The 20,141-nt window shown below is 35.7% G+C and overlaps 1 protein-coding gene across 2 annotated transcripts; it reads right to left on the bottom strand.

The window, feature by feature from the left end:
• Positions 1-2,113: 2,113 nt before the first annotated feature.
• tescb (tescalcin b) lies at positions 2,114-10,076 on the bottom strand. Of its 2 annotated transcripts, none has more exons than XM_052124860.1 (8): positions 9,720-10,076; positions 6,418-6,487; positions 5,903-5,983; positions 5,242-5,381; positions 5,037-5,098; positions 4,823-4,930; positions 4,625-4,672; positions 2,114-4,504 (listed from the first exon to the last, which is right to left on the bottom strand). In XM_052124860.1, the coding sequence occupies exons 1-8, from the start codon at positions 9,757-9,759 to the stop codon at positions 4,427-4,429; spliced, it is 627 nt and encodes a 208-aa protein (XP_051980820.1). In that variant the 5' UTR covers positions 9,760-10,076; the 3' UTR covers positions 2,114-4,426. The 2 variants fall into 2 exon arrangements, with proteins under 2 accessions (XP_051980820.1, XP_051980816.1); XM_052124856.1 differs by lacking the exon at positions 9,720-10,076 and adding an exon at positions 7,081-8,908.
• Positions 10,077-20,141: the final 10,065 nt, after the last annotated feature.

Here is a 20,141-nt window from a genome sequence, read left to right as displayed (position 1 = left end):
AAAAAATATCCATTGTGATCTCCGGGCCAAAGAGGAAAAGGACCATCCAAGCTGTTATCATCGTCTAGTCCAAAAGCCAGTGTCTTTAATGCCATGGTATGGGTGTGTGGAAGTGCCCATGGCATGGGTTACTTGCACATCTGTGAGGGCACCTTTAAACTCGTGCAACCCCATGTCCTTCTGTGCAGACAGTGTTTTTTGTCTTTGCTATACGCTATGCATCATTTAATTTAATTTAGACTGACTGATATCAGTTCAGGACACTCTGGGCTGTCATTGAAGGATTTATCTTTTTACGCACCGAATCATGTGACAAAACAACATGGCACCAATCTCAGTGAAGTTTGTCTTTAAGTGAAACGCCAACAAAATCTGGTGAGAAACCTAATTAGGTTTTTTCATTGAAACCTGTTTGAGTCAAAAGATCAGAATCTCTTGTTTAACGCGATATGCTACTTTGAAATTTTGAGCAATATATTGTGAAACAGTACATTATGAAACACAATGACTACTATAGTGGGCTATAGTGCTAGTTTTCCTTAGAAACACTATAATGTATTTACTGTGCAATATCACACTGAGAATCAATGGGTTCACCCAAAAGCTGAAAAATGTAGCTTTCAGAGGCTTTATATGATGTTATGAAAATAATGCGCATTTCAAACTGTTCTGAGACCAGTGCAGACAGACAGCACACTGGAGATTAAGTCATTCACTTAATATGGAGCTAGGAAATATCCTATAGCTTTCCCATGCAAGCAAGATCCTTCACTACTTAAATCTGACCAAAAGTTCAGTTTCAGGCTGCAGATGCTGTTTGGACCACTCAACATGTTTGGCAGACATGGGACAATGGTAATCAGTACACACTGTAGATTCAGAATGTATTATGTATCATTTTATTTTAGTATGGTTGGCAGTGACTGGATGATGCTGGCCATTAATTGTATCACCATTAATTATGCTAATTTCTGATTGATAAAATACTTAAGCACTGGCTATGAATTCATAGATAGTCCTTACTTTCTTTGCACTTTGACAGTGCAAAGAGAGAACATTGAGAATTTGTTTCCATTGTACAAAAAAAAACCATTGTAACATTTAAGTAAAATCAAGTCAAATAATTTTTATTTGTGCTTTTCCCAATACACATTGGACAGTATAGAAAATGTTGATAAAAACAAAAAGGAGTGATTTGTAAATTCTGTTCTCCCCGTGCTATATTGAAAGCATTACAACAACATATTATCTGATGTTTTAACTTTTTTTGCCAAAAAGTTGTGACAGTCAAGTGTTTACCACTCTGTAACATCACCATTTATTGTAATAACTCCTATTAAGCATATTGGCACTGAAGACAAGTTACGATTAGCTAGCAGAATTTTCAACCCATTCATCCATTATGCAGGTCTTCAGCATAATCATCCAGAGAGAATTTTCTTGCTGTCCCAGAACTAACAGCAAGGGGCTTTACATCTCTCCAACCAACACAAGACATGGCAATCTTGTCATTTTGGAACAAATAGCCTACCATGGAAAATTTGTGAAACAGTTTTTTCAAACTTGTTTGTATATATATATATATATATATATATATATATATATATATATATATATATATATATATATATGATATTATTATTACAATTAAGTTTATATGTAATTGTGAATGTGTGCCAGCTGTTTAACTGTTTTTAGACTTGGCTTTTTAAAACAAAACATTTCCAGAAAAGCCCAATGATATTTGAAATTAGGCTTTGCATCAAACTTACTGATATCTGAAAAGTTGCTTGATTTATTTCTGTAGAAACACAGATGGGGAATTTGAAGCAGTGCACTGCTTACAAGCAGAAGGGAGTGGCATATTTTATCATGAAATAAAACAAAAGCCTGTGGTGGGGGAGACCCCCTAATCACATTACACATTATGTGCAATCAAAGTCTGTGTGTTTGTGTGAGAGCTTCTTTCCTGTCTTGTGTGGCAACCTCACATGGCACCTTCACACGAAATAGGAAAGTGATTACTTTCTTTTTCTCGTCAAATTGTGAAGAGATCTAAGAAGTGCTTTGAATTATTTCAAGAAAAAGCAGAGAAAAAAAACACCAGTGCATTACAAGAAAATGTTTATTGTGGTATATGCAGCTTACAAATTCAATACATTGTTTGCATGTGCAGTCTTTTTTATTTTAAGGATAACAGTAGAAACTTTCATTAATTTTTATTTTTGGGACATATTTGGCCCCTTTACATAGGACATACAGCAGGTAGGTTAATTTTTGCAAGTAAAACAGCTGTTAATGCTCTATGCAAAGCATATTCCTCCCCTTCAATAAAGTACACCGATTATATTATAGTGCTTGTACAATACAAGTACAATCCATAACTGCTGACACAACTTGAACTTCAAATGTGAGCTCTGTATATCAACATATAAAATCTATTATTACATAATTATGCATGACATTGTATGTCTTAGTTTTTTTTCCACTAGCAATTACAGATTAACATTGTGTATCATATGGTTATCATTGATATACTAATTCACTTGGTCATAGTCATAGAGTACCTTTGTATTGTTTTATTGTAATGTTTGTTGATAAATATATTTATAACTGCCCATTAAAGCTGCTGAAATCTGCTTTTAAATGGTAGAGTATATTTCTACCCACAGACAAAACCATGACATTAGTGATATCTGCTGGTTGATAGAAGTAACTGCAGTTCTTTATTTGTGAATATGGTTTCAAGTACCGTTTATTTTATTAGCATTACAGTGCTGGGTGGATTAATTGTGAATTGTAAGCAGGTACTAATTACATGTAAAAAAAATGCAATCAGTAATGTAATCTAATAGATTACATTTTGAGTAATCCAATATGATTACTTTTGGATTACTTTCAGATTACATTCAACCGAATTCTGCGTGATTTAATCATTTGAGTGGTGCTAATGTCCACAAATTCAGATTAATGATATCAAATGTAAAAATATGAAGGAAGTTTTCATATTTTCCCCTGTGATGCTGATAGCAGTATAGGCCCTCCATCAATAATAGACACAAATAAGTTTGTGTTTAAAAGGCATTTTCTTATTGGAGTTCCCAGGGCACGTTAACACGAATGTAGTCATGCAATTTTGCCATTTTACAAATGCCATTCACGTATGGTTAGAGATCAAACCTGTTATATTTGAGAATTGGCATCACAAAAACGTCTCAAAGTTATCACTGTGTGCAATCGTATACATTTTTAAAGCTGACTACAAAAGCAATTTAAGAAACTAAAAGTATTTTTATGGCGCTAATCCAATTGAATATGAAATTACGTATATTTGTGCATTTTTATGCATTTGATGAACAAAACCATTCCAAAGACATTGCAACATGGTTATATTGCACACTGAGTGATCATTCAAATAATAATTGAAAAAATGTGTTTGAGTTAGTTATATTTGCGATGCAAAGTTTCCAAATGCTTCTTTAGATTTGACATAGAATCATTCCCAGTTGACATGATATTAACTTTTGGAAGGAATAGTTTTCATTGCACAGTGATATTTTTGCCCCATGTCTTCTTAAAAATGAAATGATCTCTATAGATTCAGTGGTTAAATGCTGAGGTAGACCACTCCATCACCACCTGACTGGCTAGTAAGTATCAGTTCTGAATTAAATACCCCCCCCCCCCCCACTTCCAAAAATACACAAAGATTTACCAAACGTATGGTGCTGATTTAGAATGTACAATTTAAAAGATTGAAAAAAGAGAATGATTAGGATGATCAATAAACTATTTAATGTTGTTGCCTTGTCATATGAAATCATGGACTCTATAAAAAGTAACTGTAGTCTGATTACGATTATTTTCAAATGTAATGTAATACGACTGCAAGTATTCTATTTTGTAATATCCAGATTACATGTAATCTGTTACTACCCATCACTGCGTATCAATATGAGGAAAAAGAGCACACAAAAGGACAATATTGATAAAACACAGTGGTCACAATATGATTGCTCATTTTAGTATTTTCTAGTGAAAATAAATTTTGATTACATTTGATTATTGTATTGATAAGCATATGCTTTTAGAATAAATGACTACAAACAACTCAATAATTAAATAAATTAATAATTAAACTTTAAAAAACAATAAAATAAAATAATTAAACGTCTGCATAGTACCACAATTATAAATGTGCACGTAAAGCTAGGTGAGTTGCAAATAGAGTATCAAGAGCTGGTATCAATGGACACTTTTGTTAGTGCTAACTTTTATTTTATTTTTTACTAACACTCTTGGATCCAATAAATATTTTATAGAACTAAATATCTATTCAAACAACCCTAAACTGGTTTCATCCATTAAAGTGCAAAGAGAGCTCTTTTTACAAGAAAATTGTAACCAGCAATATTTAGATAGAACATTACTTGCACATCACAGTTGTATCCATGTTCAAGAAGCGAATGTACATTCTCGTCTCTATTTCAATTCCTTTAAGAATCTGTTGAGCAGAGATTCAGAAACAGAGATATGGTAAGTGATCAATTTTAATGTAGTATATTTGCCTAAAAGAAAATTTGACCTTCTGGCTTTCAAATCCAAATTGTAAAAATGTACAAACCTTAACAAAATCCTCGAATGTGATCCCTTCATAGAACTCATCAGGTGCCTGGAAAGAAAGAAAGAAAGAAAGAAAGAAAGAAAGAAAGAAAGAAAGAAAGAAAGAAAGAAAGAAAGAAAGAAAGAAAGACAGGAGAGATTGATTGATTGATTGATTGATTGAGCACCATGTTGGTGATTTAGCCTCTAGATAACATACCATTGGACCAACTGAAATACTGGCAACTTCCAGCATTGCAGCATCCGCAATGCCCTTGGCTGTCTCCCTTCCAAGTGCTCCACTACGGGACAACAACTCTTCTACTACCTAGAAAAGAGATATCAAACGTAGATGGAAAAAAATTCTAGAATTATGCAAATCATGAACTATTTATTCAGATGGTGTCATTAAACAAATTGGAGTAGAGCCTTACATGTCTGTATTCTTCCAGTGTTATGGTACCATCATTGTCTGTGTCGTGCATGTTAAACAGGACTACCATGAAAGAGAATATACATTATTGTTAATGCATGCTTTTTCACTGGAACCTTTCATTTCCATGTTTCTTGGCAGTGATAAAGATCCAGAGAATGTTATGAATATCACATGGATTCATTCAGGTTTTAACATGCTCTTACAACGAAGTTTGGCTCTCCGTATCTCTTCTCTCTTCTCCTCTGTTATATGAAGGGCTGGTGCTCTGAAGTATGACATGACTGTAAGGAATTCCTCAAAACCAATTTCTTCCACAGATCCAACATCATTTTTCTGGAAGTTCCTGGAAGTATACTAACTTAAGATTAAAAGTGGTTACTGTTCCATATCAACTGCTTTGTTACAGAATTGTTTAACAAACGGCTTGAACTCCACTACTCATCTTACATAGATTTTGTGGTAACACTTTATTTTTCAGAACTGTTCTACATTTACGTACAATATAATTACAATAACTATAGTTCTTACTTGGTACTAACCCTAAACCTAACCTTAAACCGTATTTAACATGTATTTACATAATATTACTCAATACTTTCTTGGCTAAGTACACTATAAGTATACTTACACGTACTTTAAAATAAAGTGTAACCGATTTTGTTTGTGGTAGTTAAAAAAGATTCCCTTTACCATGAAGGTTAGTTTCATATCCTTACTGAACAAAGACACTGCCACTGACATTTGTGACTTTCTAATAAAACTAAAAAAATTGACCTAGGTTTCAAATGGAATCTCATCTTTGACAAGATGTATCAACTGGGAGATGATTTCAAGCTTCTAGACTAAATGCTGACAATTACAAACCTTTTATCAAAGAAGGCCTCTACAATCTGGAACCGAATAGGATTGCTTTCTAGGTCTTGGATTGTTTTAAAGTCATCTTTCCTTTAAATGAGAACACAAAATGATCAGGTGTGATATGAACAGTAAAAGGCAGACATTATTGTGTGCGATTGTGCACTGTATACTACTGTATGTATATAAAGAGTGTGAATGCATGTTGTACTTGTTGTCACTTGTGATTTATTTTACCTATAATACAATTTCATATGGCAGAACCATCTTCTATGGGGTTTTTTTCCGAGGGGAGAACCCGTATAGTAGCATTTAAGCCTATATGTTATGAAACCAACCAAACCACCCATCCAATAACCAAGAAAACAAGCAGAGCAGTAATTCTTCTAATAGTAAGTACCCGCACAACTGGTTTGATTTCATTCTCAAAAGCCAGAATCATTCTTTGAAACACTCTGTCTGGAACAACTCTAAAGAAAGATCTGTCAAAACAAAACAGTCTGCAGATGAAACTGTTGGTTTACCTTAATGATTCCTCATTTTGGCTGAGCTGCCTGAAACGATTGTGGAGGATTGTGATCTGCTCCAGTGAAACTGATATAGAGCACAAGAATGGAGGTATTCATTAAACAGATGAGCTCACTGACTGGCTGTTATGCACTGTGTTACGTTTTAAAACATGGTTTTGACTTCACACAGGTGGAGAAATTCTAATAACCTTTTGTTGTTTTTGATGACTTAACTAAATTATGAATGATCATATAAGTCATGCAGCAAACTCAAACTAATTTTAATTATTATTATTCAATCAAACATTCATAACCACTCGTAAAGGCAAATGGACCAAGCAGGTTACCTTACTTTTGTCATCCTTTGTCCACATCAGAAATTATGAATGTTAATAGCATCTGCTTTATTCTCTGTTTTTTCAACATCAACACGTTCATATTGATATGAACTCTTATTTAGACCATTTATTTTAATATAAAACTAAGGTGACATTAACAACTAAAATGTGTAGCCTAATTATTTATTTATGAAGAGAAGATAATTCATCCACCATTTGAGTCCGACTATACTTTTATTGAGTTGTTCTGCGTTTCTTAAACAGTACAATATAATTGATTTATCAAAACCATACATAAACCAATTTAACTGAATCCTCTCCTCGTAATAGTTATACTCACAGCCTGTCTTCTTGGACAGAGTTCTGTATTGATGATCATCGGGCAAAGACTGAAAGCTTCCCATCACGGCAATGATTCTGCACCAATAAGAGCTTCTTGCACAGCGAGTATGAGTGTGTAGTCTTCCGGTGGTTTAGGTTTCACTCACATACACCCGTGTTTGCCTTGCTGAACAAAAGCATGCAAATCCGCATTGTGCTTTAGGGAGCATGAGAAGATCTCCCCGGGGTCCTAGCGCCAAATAAACAACCGGCGCGTAGCTGCTTATGCAACCCACTCCTATTTTGATAATCCACTTTCTTGAAGTTGATCACGAACCAAAACAGATATTAAAATGTCGAACATTTTCTTTATTCAGACTGAATATAGGCTATTTCAAACGGCAGCCATCTCTGCGTCGTTCATTCATAATACATGCCACTGCAACAACACCCGCGAGCTTTCTCAAAAACAGAAATGAGACACTGGAGTTTCTGAGAAGCCACAGAAACTATACTTTTAAAATGATCTGACAAGGTAATTGCAAAGGGAGGGGATCCATTTATTTTGTCACTCAAACCATTTATCATTCAGAATGATTGCTCTGAGTATTTGACAACTCATTTTAAAACACGTTGGTATATAATTAACCCATAAACTGGATTAGTATGACCGATTGAGCAGCAGGGTAAAGTTAGATTAAGGTTCTCTTACCCGTACGGAAGCTCAAGAGCCTTGCGTTATTATTATTTTGTCTCGTTTTCTCGTGATCTCGACATAACAAAGGTTTTCTCGTGATTATGACTTCATTTTCTCGTGATCTCGACATAACAAAAAGTTATTTTTGCCTTTAAACTATAGTTTTAATTAACCTACCGGACTTACCATTCAAAGTTACAAGGTATGAAGGACAATGAGAGATCCTAGGCAGAAAAGTACAATTTATTGTATAAAAAGTTATGTTAATTCATTACACTTTGGTTATAAAATATTCGCCTGTCCTATCCTCTTCTAAACCAGTCACCTTTCACAAAGGCTAAATCAAACATATTAATAAACACCAGCACGTCACAACCACGTAATAAACGCTTTTTCATCAATAGTAAGACTCGCTTTCTTCTGCACTCAACAGGTGTAAAGAACACTGATCTATTTATGTAGATCAGTGGTCAAGAAGCACGTCTTTCTGTGCTTTCTGACGTATTCAGTCATCCATTATGCAACAGTGCTTTTAGCTGTTGCCTCCAGATAGCCTTATTGAAAACAACTTTTTGGTATGTCGAGATCACGAAAAAAATTAAGTCATGATCAAGAGGAAAAACAAATGTTATTATGCCGAGATCACGAGAAAATTAAGTCATGATAACGAGAAAACTACCTTTGTTATGTCGAGATCACGAGAAAACTAGACAGAAAAATGATAACGCAAGGCCTCTTTGAGCTTCCGTATACCTCTGAAGGCGACAATCTTACAAAGATATCACTAGCACAGTTGGGTTAAAGGGTATATAACAACACTATACTTTCATAAATCATTGCACTCGGAACAGTCAACGCTTGGTGTGGCTGGATAATTATGCTTAAAAACGCTCCAATGCGTTTTCATTGCCTAGCGTAAATAAGGGAACGTCTGCAAATTCCCCCCATACACTAAAACATAGGTGTTGTCTAATAGTTCATTCCGTTAACGTGCACGTTATATAAAAAAAAACAATTCTCATTCCAAACGTAGTAAGCTGCTATTGGACAGACTGACTTACTAAAGATGAAATTATTACTGAATGTTAATAATAATTAACTTTAGGGGAAAAAATCACAAAGGTTCGTTGTTCATGCCCAAAAAGAAGAGAGGGGGTCACCAAACTAGATTGCGCAGCCTTAAAGCCAAGGGCCCCTGGGCACTGGCCGCATTGGCTCGGTCGGTAAAATAACTTTTATGTGAAATCTTACTTGAAGTAAAATTAAATGACCTGTGAAATATCCAGATACAGAGATACTAATCGTACAACAACACTTATTTGTTGTATTGAAGAGTAAGCTCTTGTATTAAGTTTTGTATTAATATTACACTTCAACAGGATGCATGATTGAAAATGGAGCCGACTCTGAAAACAAAAACGAGGTAGATAGATTACTATGTCTAGTGTTTTAGTTTGAACCACCAGTAGATGAATATCATAAACATAAAAGTGCTGGTGGTGGATTTTGAAGTGAAAAAGTCAACCTGAGTCTGATTATTAGCCAGACACAGGAGGCAACAGTACATCAGAGCAGATGACTCAGAAAGTGTGAAGAACATGATGAGGAAAGACAACTGCACAATTGGACTTAAATTGACTGGAGTCAGTGGAAGATAAGAGGTTGTTACGGCATCCTCTGAACAACATTTCTTAGAGCACATTGCTTTTGGAAATTATATTTGAGATCTTTCCTGTCCACTTCGATCAGAATTCTTTATACCACCTCTACCTTTGAGCCTGTAGAACAGGAAGCATGAACTGTTTCTCACTTCATATAAGTAATACTATAATAAGTCTGTCCAATAGCAGCTTACTACAACCTTTGAAATGTGAAAATATCATTTAGTTTAATTTTTGTGATTTTTTTCCCCAAAATAATTGAATACTGTACTCATATGATAAGGCATACTGTAATCTCACCTGTAGTAATCTCCAACAGTAGTTTTTCACGATAGAACATTCAAGTCAATTGAATGAATGCTCGGACGCCCGTGACGTTTTAGCGCAGAGTGTGGAGTTTTTAGACGGTCCCTTAAACACCATAGGCAAATATCCAACGAATATCGAAATTGTAACCAACTTTACCCCTCTCGATTGAGCACCCTAAGGAGAAGCAAGACCTTATTCAGAGTAGCGCCATTTAGCTGAATTCTTATCTTAATACGTATTCTAAATTGAGGTAAGAAACTTTGCTGTTTTAATGATAGGCCAGAATGCTTAAAAAGGAGGAACGATCCTAAGCATAGGCTACTACAGCTGAAAAAGAGAAAAGGAAGTTAGAGACAAATAGTACAGCTTGCTTTCTTTTGTTTGACGCCTGATGTTCACTTCGGAATGTATACCACATGATGGCAGTAAAGATCATTAAACTACCTCATCATGGTAACGATAACAATACCATTTTTCTTGACTTTGCAAGAACAGAATGCATATTAGGCTACATGACAATGAAAGGCACTTTGACTAAACAAATATAAGGCTTTAGTATGGGATCAATTCCATGCCACATATATTTGCAAAAATATAAAGTATTGCAAAATAAAATAAAGTTTTGCAAAAGAAAAAAGTATTGAGCAAAAAAAAAATTTTTTTTTAAACAAAAATTAAGTATCACAAACGTAAAATAAAGTATCGAGAGAAAAAAAAGAAAGTTTTGCAAACAAAAATAAAGAATTGCAAAATATAAATAAAATTTAGCAAAAACCAAGATATAATTAACTGCAAAAATCAATGACTGTTGTAAAAGAAACTAAAGATCTTTTATCCTTTTTTATATTTGCAACAGATTTTTATGCAGCAATGATTTTGCCACACATCTTTTTCTTTGCAATGCCTACTAATTATTTTGCAACGCTCCTTTTAATCTGCATTTCCATCACGTGTGAGCTCGTGATACCGTTTTGCCTTTGCGCTTCACTTTATGGCACTGTTTTGACGTGGGGGTGGAGTCAGGGGATTGGGGCGTGTACAACGGGCTCAGTGATGCCTCTCTGGAAGTTACGTCATTAGCTTGAGACACGGCTCAAACATCATTGCCGAGCACGGCATTCACTAAAGTACAGGGGTTTCAGTACAGCGACGCACAAGGGGCGTGGCCATGACATAAAACAAATGCGCATTATAGTGCCTTCTTTCCGCGGGCTTTTCATAACAGCGACAGCAAACTGATGGAACAGCCATGGAGAGCACAGGCATGCAGGTGGATCTCAGGTATGTAAAGTTGATTGTTTCCTTTTATTTAATTAGCATTAAATGTGCTTTAACAGCGTTTGCTTCAGATAAAGAAGTTAGAGATCAGTTAAAGCGGTGGATTTATTAGCCATACTCGCTAACATAGCCAGCATCTGCAGTTTTTTCTCTCTCAATTGATTGGTTCTTATGTTTATTTTATAGAATATAATTGTCTATACCATAGTATGTTGTCTTCTAAAAAAAAATGTAAACTCCATATTTAGATGTAACATTATCACTGTTAAAGGAGACAATAAATAGATTACAAATAAAATGTTAAACGATCGTAACAAACGTGCATGTGTTCTGTATTTAAAAATAAAGTTTTGAAATATAAAATGTTCACATCCCCTATATTCTTAACCCTGCGTTATACAGCTATGTGGCATGGGGGGCGTGGTCGTGTGTCAGTCTGCGGGAGAGAGAGAGAGCGGTAAGGCTTGTCACCTGGTTTGTAATTATCTCTAACACCTGTGTCTTGTTGTAGTGATATGGAGAGAGACATTTAAAGGGACGCCAAGTGTCGAGAGGGAGAGTGGATCCAGAAAGCTCCACAGACTGAGTGTGATATTGGTTTGTTTGTTTACATTTCTACGGCGGTGACCGTCGTATGTTCGTGTAAGAAATTAAAGTGCTGATTTCAAACCTGCTTCGCTGTCTCCTGACTCCTCCATTGCTCAACTAACCTGTTCACAAGCTACTTAAGTTCTTACAATGCTCACAGTAAATGTAGGTGTATCTAGGTAATCTCATGTAATGATTTGCCTTGTCACATTTAGCAGAGAGAATATCCAGATGTCGTGACGAATCTTATTAGTGTTCTGACTCAAAGCTTCGGTCATATTCAGGCAGCTCAGGGTCAGCAGCAACAACAACAGCTTTCTCTTGCTGTTTCTCTGCCTCGAGTATACTCCGCAGGATATAACCAGGTTATCAGCACCTACTCTAAAGAATCAATCTGTTAAATTTGTTTTGCTTTTGCACAATTAACATAAGTGATGTTCTTTTTATTGTTTGTAGATCGTTTCCTGGGATGCTTATTTGTTACGATCGTTTAACTTTTTATTTGTAATCTATTTATTGTCTCCTTTAACAGTGATGATATAACATCTATTTATATATTTTTAAATATGGAGTTTACATTTTTTTTTTTTAGAAGACAACATACTATGGTATAGACAATTATAATCTATAAAGTAAACATAGGAATCAATCAATTGAGAGAAAAAACTGCAGATGCTGGCTATGTTAGCGAGTATGGCTAATAAATCCACCACTTTAACTGATCTCTAGCTTCTTTATCTGAAGCAAACGCTGTTAAAGCACATTTAATGCTAATTAAATAAAAGGAAACAATCATTTTTTTATTTTTATTGAACACCAAGAACAGAACAAAAAACAGAATGTACATCTACAACGGCATTGGTAAGTACAGGTAAATGAGTATTAAGGCACATATCAGTTAAAATAAAATAAATAAAATGTATAAAATAAAAACACAAATACAGAGGGGTCTCTTTATTCCTCTTAAGAGCTCAAGGTATCTTATTATTCCAGCCAATTTCTGGGCCTTTTTACTTTACATACATTCCAACGCTGGAAAGAAATTACAAATCAATTCTCTTTTAAAGGTGGGGTATGTGATTTTCTTTTTTACCATTTTTTCAAAATAACTTGAAATCCTATTCCTAACCCACTTACTGGCTGTAAATTAGAAGCACTGAAATGAAAATTAAGCAATTTAATCATCTGTGGAACGGGCAGGACTCGAAAAACTCCAGCCGATCATTTTCAAGACCATCTAGAATCATTGGACAGAAAATGTGTCAATCAAACGGTCGTACCATGCCCCCCTCCCCCCACCACCCTGGCGCGCGTGTCCCGTTCGTCATCAGCTGCTTTCAGATGGAGCGGCATTTACTACACAGAGCTGTAGTTCATCACTGACAAGCTGGGCAATTTACCCTTCATTATCACGGCCCAGCTTGTTAGTGAACTACGGATCTGTGTAGTATACGCCGCTCCATCTGAAAGCAGCTGATGGCGATTTACTAATCAATGAATGCACTTTATGTTATGTGCTTTACTGACGAGATGCGCATAACAATCTCATCTGATAACGTTATATCGGTCAGCCCTATATTTAGCCATAAACTTCGGTGACAACCAGGACGTCCAATATATTTTTATATATTTTATATTTATACAATATATATTTACATTTCAAAAACATCAATTTTCTAACAATACTAATGATTTATGTGACTGTTGAATGTTAATAATATCTGGTGCAACTTAACGCTGAATGTTGTGCCATGTTGTCGGTCTTAGCAGGTAAATGGTGACGTCATGCAGAAACTCCAACCTATGCTAGCCTGGCTCGCTCTCGCGCATCTGAGTTTTCGCTCGTGCATGATTGCGCGTCCATGTTTTTCGAATGGGTGGAGTCAGGGCCAGCGTTGGAGGAGAGAAGGTAGGACCTTATGAGTTGTGTATTTTCAAAATCTGCCGGCCGTTTTGCAAATCACATACCCCACCTTTAAATACAGAAAAATAAGGTTTCGTCTTCATACATTTGGACTTACGAATGAAAAATTTGCCCAGTATCAACATTACATTAATAAGAAATTAATTTCTTTTCTCGTCCAACAGCACGCCAAACATAACATGTTTCCTAGCAAAAGTGGGCAGTGAGTGAATCTTAGATTCAACCAATAAGACATATTTTCCCAAAAAGTATTTGAAGAAAAACAAGGAAAAAAAAATATGATCAGTTGTCTATCAATTTGACAAAAAGTACAGGCATTTTCTTCAAAATTAAACCGTTGTCTTAAAAATTCACTTGACTGGTATACCCCATTTAATATTTTAAAATGAGTTTCCTTAACCTGTTAACCTGCACCAGTGCGCAGTCGCACCGAAGAGTCCCCCCAGTTTAATGTTTATGAATAGATTTAACGTGAAAGAACATCATTAATCTTGGCAAACTATATATCATTTTAAAGGTGTAAGCCTCAAGCATCGATGATAGAGCTCTGTTTTTCGATGAAAAGCTTATAACGAATGTATTTCTTGCATTTATGTAAGCAATACAGATCAAACAAACGTAATCAAAAACGGAGTACTTACCAGTAGTGTCGTAATAACGAGCCACACACGCATCCACTGCTAAAAGTTCCAGATTGGATGGAAAGGTGAGGGTCCACTGAATAACATCCCATAGAGCATTTTTAGTCCAAAGAAACAATAACGTTGTAACATTGATGGTTATTCCTTTGTTTACATCGAAGTTTCTTCAGGGTGAAGTATCATACTTGTCGGTTATGCAATAAAATTATGCATAAAAACAGACTCCGGTAGCCGAACGTTATATGGGTGTGTTGCTTAGAGTGTAATGAACAAATTAAGACCGCACACACACACACAAATACAAAGATAGGCAATATATAGGTCGAAATATCCAAACACTGCGGTCAGTTTTTTGACGTCATGATATGCTGATCCTATTGTTTTGTCTTTACAACGAAAGCCAATGAAAGAATTGAAATGATATGACTGATAGGAAATGTAGCCAAGCAGTGCACGATTCCAACGATATCCGGGAAGTTTAAATTCCTCGCGAACAAGATGTTTTTTATTTATTTGAATCAGCCACTCTAACCTGCGAATTAGGCTGTGACCACACCCCGTCATTTGACAACAAACGAGCCATAGTAAAAAGACGGTTCCCCAGTCAACATCTGTTTTCGCGTCTTACTTACTGGACGGATTATCTCATCAAATGGATCGTCAAAAGAAGTTTTTTCTGCTGAAGATGTTTTATTTGAGATCACTCGAAGCAGCGATGACGAAATTGAGGAGTGAATACAGCGACGACGGTGATATACTTGAGGACGGAAAAGATGGTCCAATTTTACATCGGTGAGTTGCTATGTAACATGCACACATTATACGTGTGTGTGTGTGAGAGAGAGAGAGAGAGAGAGTGTGTGTGTGTGTGTGTGTGTGTGTGTGTGTGTGTGTGTTTGTTTTCCCATTTGATTTATATGGTAAATGCATTGTGGTCTGAAAAGACCAAATATAAAACAAATGGCTTGTCTGATGGCTGGCCATCAGTGTGATTGTTTGCTGGTTCTATGTCTGACCATCCATATGAATGCTGTCTGTATCACTGGCCATCACCAGCCATTGAATGTTGAATGGGCGACTATCGGTATGAATAGTGTATATGACTAAAATAGCTTGCAGTACCCTTCATAACATTTGATCATTAGGTTGCTTTTTGAGGTATCCAAGGAGGCTTCTTGGTACCTGGACATAGTCTTGGAAAAAATATTGCAGAAATCTCATTTTTCATAATATCTTCCTCAAATGTGAAATATAAACTGATGAGACTTGTGGCTTTCAATCAATTGCCTAACTGGATTCATCCAGGTTTGTTTTCATTGATTTTTCCATAAAATAATGAAATGTTACTTGCAGTACAAATTATCTTCAAGACACTTTAAATTCTATAAATTTTTGTCTGTGTAAGTTTTTTCAACTTTTACATTTGGGTAATAAACTCCAAAGTGTCTTCTTTTTAAATATGTCTAAATTGTGCATGTAGAGCAAATTGTTCAGTAACTACAATTATTTTAGTTTGGGGATGTCATTTCTGGGGATGTGCCTCAGGCAGGGGAGGTAGAAAGGGAACCGACATAGTCTTGGAAAAAAGCTTGCAGGAACCCCATTTTTCATTATATCTTCCTCAAATTTGAAATATAAACTGATGAGACTTGTGGCTTTCAATCCTTTACGTAATTGGATTCCTCCAGGTCTATTTTTATATATTTGTACATGAAATAATAAAACATTTTTTGAAGTTCACATTACTTATGAGGCACTTCAACTTTTATAACTTTTTATTTGTTTGAGCATTATCAACTCTGATTTGTTGTTAGTAGAGTGCCAAGTGTCTTCTTTCCAAAGAGACCTTAATTGTGCCTGTGGTACACTGTTCTCAGGAGCTATATTTATTTTAATTCAGGTATGTCATTTTCAGCTGTGAGCCCCTGAGTGGGGGTGCAGGTTAACAGGTTAAACAATCAACTTTATATACCTGAGATCCACCTGCATGCCTGTGCTCAGCCATGATGTTTGATCCGTGTCTCAAGCTAATGACGTAACTTCCAGAGAGGCATCACTGAGCCCGTTGTACACGCCCCAATCCCCTGACTCCACCCCCACGTCAAAACAGTGCCATAAAGTGAAACGCAGAGAAAAGTGAAGCGCAACGGCAAAACGGTATCACGAGCTCACACGTGATGGAAATGCAGATTAAAAGGAGCGTTGCAATATAATTAGTAGGCATTGCAAAGAAAAAGATGTGTGGCAAAATAATTGCTGCCTAAAAATCTGTTGCAAAGATAAAAAAGGATAAAAGTTCTTTAGTTTCTTTTACAACAGTCATTGATTTTTGCAATTAATTATATCTTGATTTTTGCTATATTTTATTTATATTTTGCAATTCTTAATTTTTGTTTGCAAAACTTTCTTTTTTTTCTCTCGATACTTTATTTTATGTTTGTGATACTTAATTTTTGTTTAAAAAATTTTCTTTTTGTTTGCTCAATACTTTTTTTCTTTTGCAAAACTTTATTTTATTTTGTAATACTTTATATTTTTGCAAATATATGTGGCATGGAATTGTTTCTATACTTTTACACTACTTGTCGGTTATTTTAAAGTTTGTATGGATTTGTCCACTATATTAAACATGAGCTTTCATTTAATTTTGAATAATTTTGTTGTCCCCTTGAACAGGTTGATTGCTACATTGATACATTAATGCATTATCGCTGTATTAAAGTACTATTCTGCATTTAAAGTTCAACTACAGCATTTGTGGCATAATGTTGAGTACCACAAAAATGTATTTCGACTTCTCAAATTTCCACAGGGTTACATTGAGGCACTAACAATGGAAGTGAATGGGGACCAGTCTTTAAAACAAGACGAAAACAATATGCCTGTTAACATTATTTAAATTTAATAAAATTGTTAACTTGCCTTTTCTCTGTAAAGTTATATCCAAGTTTACAAATTCATTGCCATGGCGATGTATCGCTATAAACCCTAAAAGGACCATAAACATTGCAATTTCAAACTTTACAGATCAAAATGCTTTTATAAAATTATAAACTTCATATCTGTCTTTAAACCCTCCAAATATTGGCCATATTCACTCCCATTGTAAATGCCCCACTGTAATCTCTTTTTTTTTTTTTTTTTTTTTTTTTTGGGCAGGGACAATTTGAAAAGGATCTTTGTGGTAATCAATGCATACATCAACATTTATGCCACAAATACTGTCGATTGAGCCTAAAGTTCACCCTAAAATGATAATTCTTTCATCATTTGCTCACTCTTATGCCATCTCAAACTCATATGACTATCTTCTCCGGAACACAAATTAAGATATTTTGATGGAGATATGATGTGAATAGATCCATACAATGCATACAAGTCAATGGGGCCCAACACTTCAAAGCTCCAAAAAGGTAATAAAGGCAGAATAAAGGTAATCCATATGATTTATGTGGTTTAATCCATGTCTTCTGAAGTGAGACAATCAGCTTTGGGTGAGAACAGACCAAAATGTAACCATCTGTAATAATGGCGCAATCATTATTTGGAGCTCAATTACGCTTTCTCGCACTTGATGCAAACACAGAGCGTTTGTACGGTACGGAATTCTGCAAATTGTCCCTCAAAATCAGTGGAGAAACTGCTAAAAAAAAAAAGTTAATTTCATATTAGGCAGCGAAGGATACATCTATGCTGCCTTCAAAATCGATCAGGTGAAGGTATCTCAGTATACAGGATGTGATGCAAACACTGGATTCGGGCATGCCTTGATGCCTTCCTACCTCCGTATACAGCCTCCGCAGGCAGCATTATCCTGGTTTTGGATGCAGCCAATGTAAAAGCATAACTTAATTAAGACTCGGCACTGATATTAACTCCACTTACAATGCCTGCTTAAAAGAAGGATTGTCCTTTTTTATGCAGTGCATTTCACGTAATTCTGCCAATCAAGAATGATATGCCAATATATAACTCTTATTTGTGTGTTCCTCATCTCTAGATTATTAATTTAGAACAACATCAATACCGATAAAAACATGGATAATTGAGCACTGTTTAAAGCTACTTTGTAGAAATTAAACAAAGCCACATTGATTAGAATGTCTGACTGACAGTCTATTATGTAAGGGTTGTTTTAGCTCATGCAACTCACCTGTGATTGGCTGGATTGTCGCTCAATCAGCCCAAAGTAACAAAACACAAAGAATACTGTATACAAATCCACCAATTTGGACTCTGTTAGGGTGTAGCTTGGAAAAGTGCGGGGGAGAAAATCACCTTTTTAAAGAGTGCTGGGGATGTGTCTCCCACGTCCCCTGCGGCTGCTATGCCCTTGAGTTACAACAACAAAACTAATTTTAAGGATTAGATTAGGTAGCAATGTCAACTATTGCAGGTGACCACTCTTTACAGTGTAAAGGCCCCTGCATTCTTCCTTCAAAATGAACAGCTGTGATGTCATTTAGAACCAAATCTGTCCAAAAAGAAAGTGATTTTGAGTTAATTTAGGTGGTTTGTAAAAGCTTGCCAGTGTAAACTTTTAAGAATACTTCTTACCGGCCGCTAATCACCTTCTTACTGCCATTAGTCCATGTCATCGGTATGTGTGAACTGGAGCTCCACCTACTTTGAGGCCGAGAGCTAATCCCAGTTCAGTCAGTTAAGATTCAGAGTCTTTCTAGCAAGTCAGTCCACTGTCGGCCATTTTTGGAATGCTCACGGGAGGCTATTTCCAGTCATGATAGTGCAGCTACTATCTACTTGAATGGGGGAATACCAAATCCTCAAAAAATGTAGGCCAAGATTACGAGTGTTATGTTCCCTGTTGTGTCTTGTTTTTTGTACTGTTATTGTGAAGTTTTGTTTAGTTCCTGTTTTGGTCTTTGTAGTCCTTTGTAGTTTCTCTTATGCTGTCATGTTCTCTGTTGTCTTTTGCTTCTGTGCTTTTATGTTGAAATTTAGTTTAGTTCCTGTTTCCTGTTTGGTTTCTGTCATGTTCATTGGTGTCTTTTGTTGTTGTGCTCTTATGTTGAAGTTTAGTTTAGCCCCTGTTTCCTGGTTCCTGTTTGGTTTTTTTTTGTAGTCCTTTGTAGTTTGTTATTATGATTGGTGTTCCCTTGATTGTCTCTTCCAGGTGTCCCTCATTCCCTTGTTTGTTCCTCTTGTATTTAAACCCTCGTTTCTTGTTCAGTCCTTGTCGATCGTTGTTTGATGTATGGTTATATGTCGTGAATGGTTTCCTGTCATGCCTTTGCCCTTGTACCTGCCCTTCGTGTTCTGTTCTCCCAGCCGTGTGTTCTTTTGTGTTTAAGTTAGTTTTTCCCATTGTGGACTTTTCTTTGTGTTCTCTTATTTGTTATTTATATAATAAAGCCCACATTTGGATCCACACTTCCGTCTGCCTTCTCCTACTTCCACTACCCAGCATAACAACGAGGATTACCAAGACCATATTTCAAATCAACTATAAAATTTTACAATAGTGGAATCACAAATTGTGCTTCTTTACCTCATATTGTGCTTAAATAATAAATGTTTCTGGCTTGTATAGCTAATGCACATGCTGGTTCTCAAGTTTATTGACAGGCACTGTCTATATCTAAAGGTGATTGGCTCTTTTAACTGTTATTCGGGACTTACTTTCTACACTCGTTGACCAATGTTTAGAGCTCCTTAGTTGGGCGTTCCAATTTCTCCCATTGATTTTTATAGAAGTGGCCTGTCTCTGCTAAACTGTCTCTGGTTAAGATCAGTCAACATGAACACACAGGCATGCAGAGTTATTAGAGAGCTGGTGCAAATTTACCTACATCTGTACAATTGTTCATGTGGAGAAATATTTTCCAAGACCATGTAAAAATTATTTTTTTAAATGAGTCTACAAAAGGAATCAAATCTGCTCAAATACTCTTAAAGGGATAGTTCACACAAAAAAATAAAATTCTCTCATCATTTACTCAGCTCACCAGTAACTTGGCATGA

Source organism: Xyrauchen texanus, chromosome 4 (assembly GCF_025860055.1).
Source record: "Xyrauchen texanus isolate HMW12.3.18 chromosome 4, RBS_HiC_50CHRs, whole genome shotgun sequence".
NCBI classification, from domain to species: Eukaryota; Metazoa; Chordata; class Actinopteri; order Cypriniformes; family Catostomidae; genus Xyrauchen; species Xyrauchen texanus.
The sequence above is the reverse complement of the archived record's forward strand: the minus strand, read 5'-3'. Positions and strand labels throughout refer to the sequence as shown.

Bases quoted from the DNA above. Each gene is read 5' to 3' on its own strand.
- tescb (XM_052124856.1), bottom strand. From the start codon at position 7,144: ATGGGAAGCTTTCAGTCTTTGCCCGATGATCATCAATACAGAACTCTG. The intron at 5,382-5,902 runs GTTTGTAATTGT...GTATACTTCCAG, and splicing joins GAGGCCTTCTTTGATAAAAG to GAACTTCCAGAAAAATGATG. The intron at 4,673-4,822 runs GTATGTTATCTA...CTTTCTTTCCAG, and splicing joins GTATTTCAGTTGGTCCAATG to GCACCTGATGAGTTCTATGA.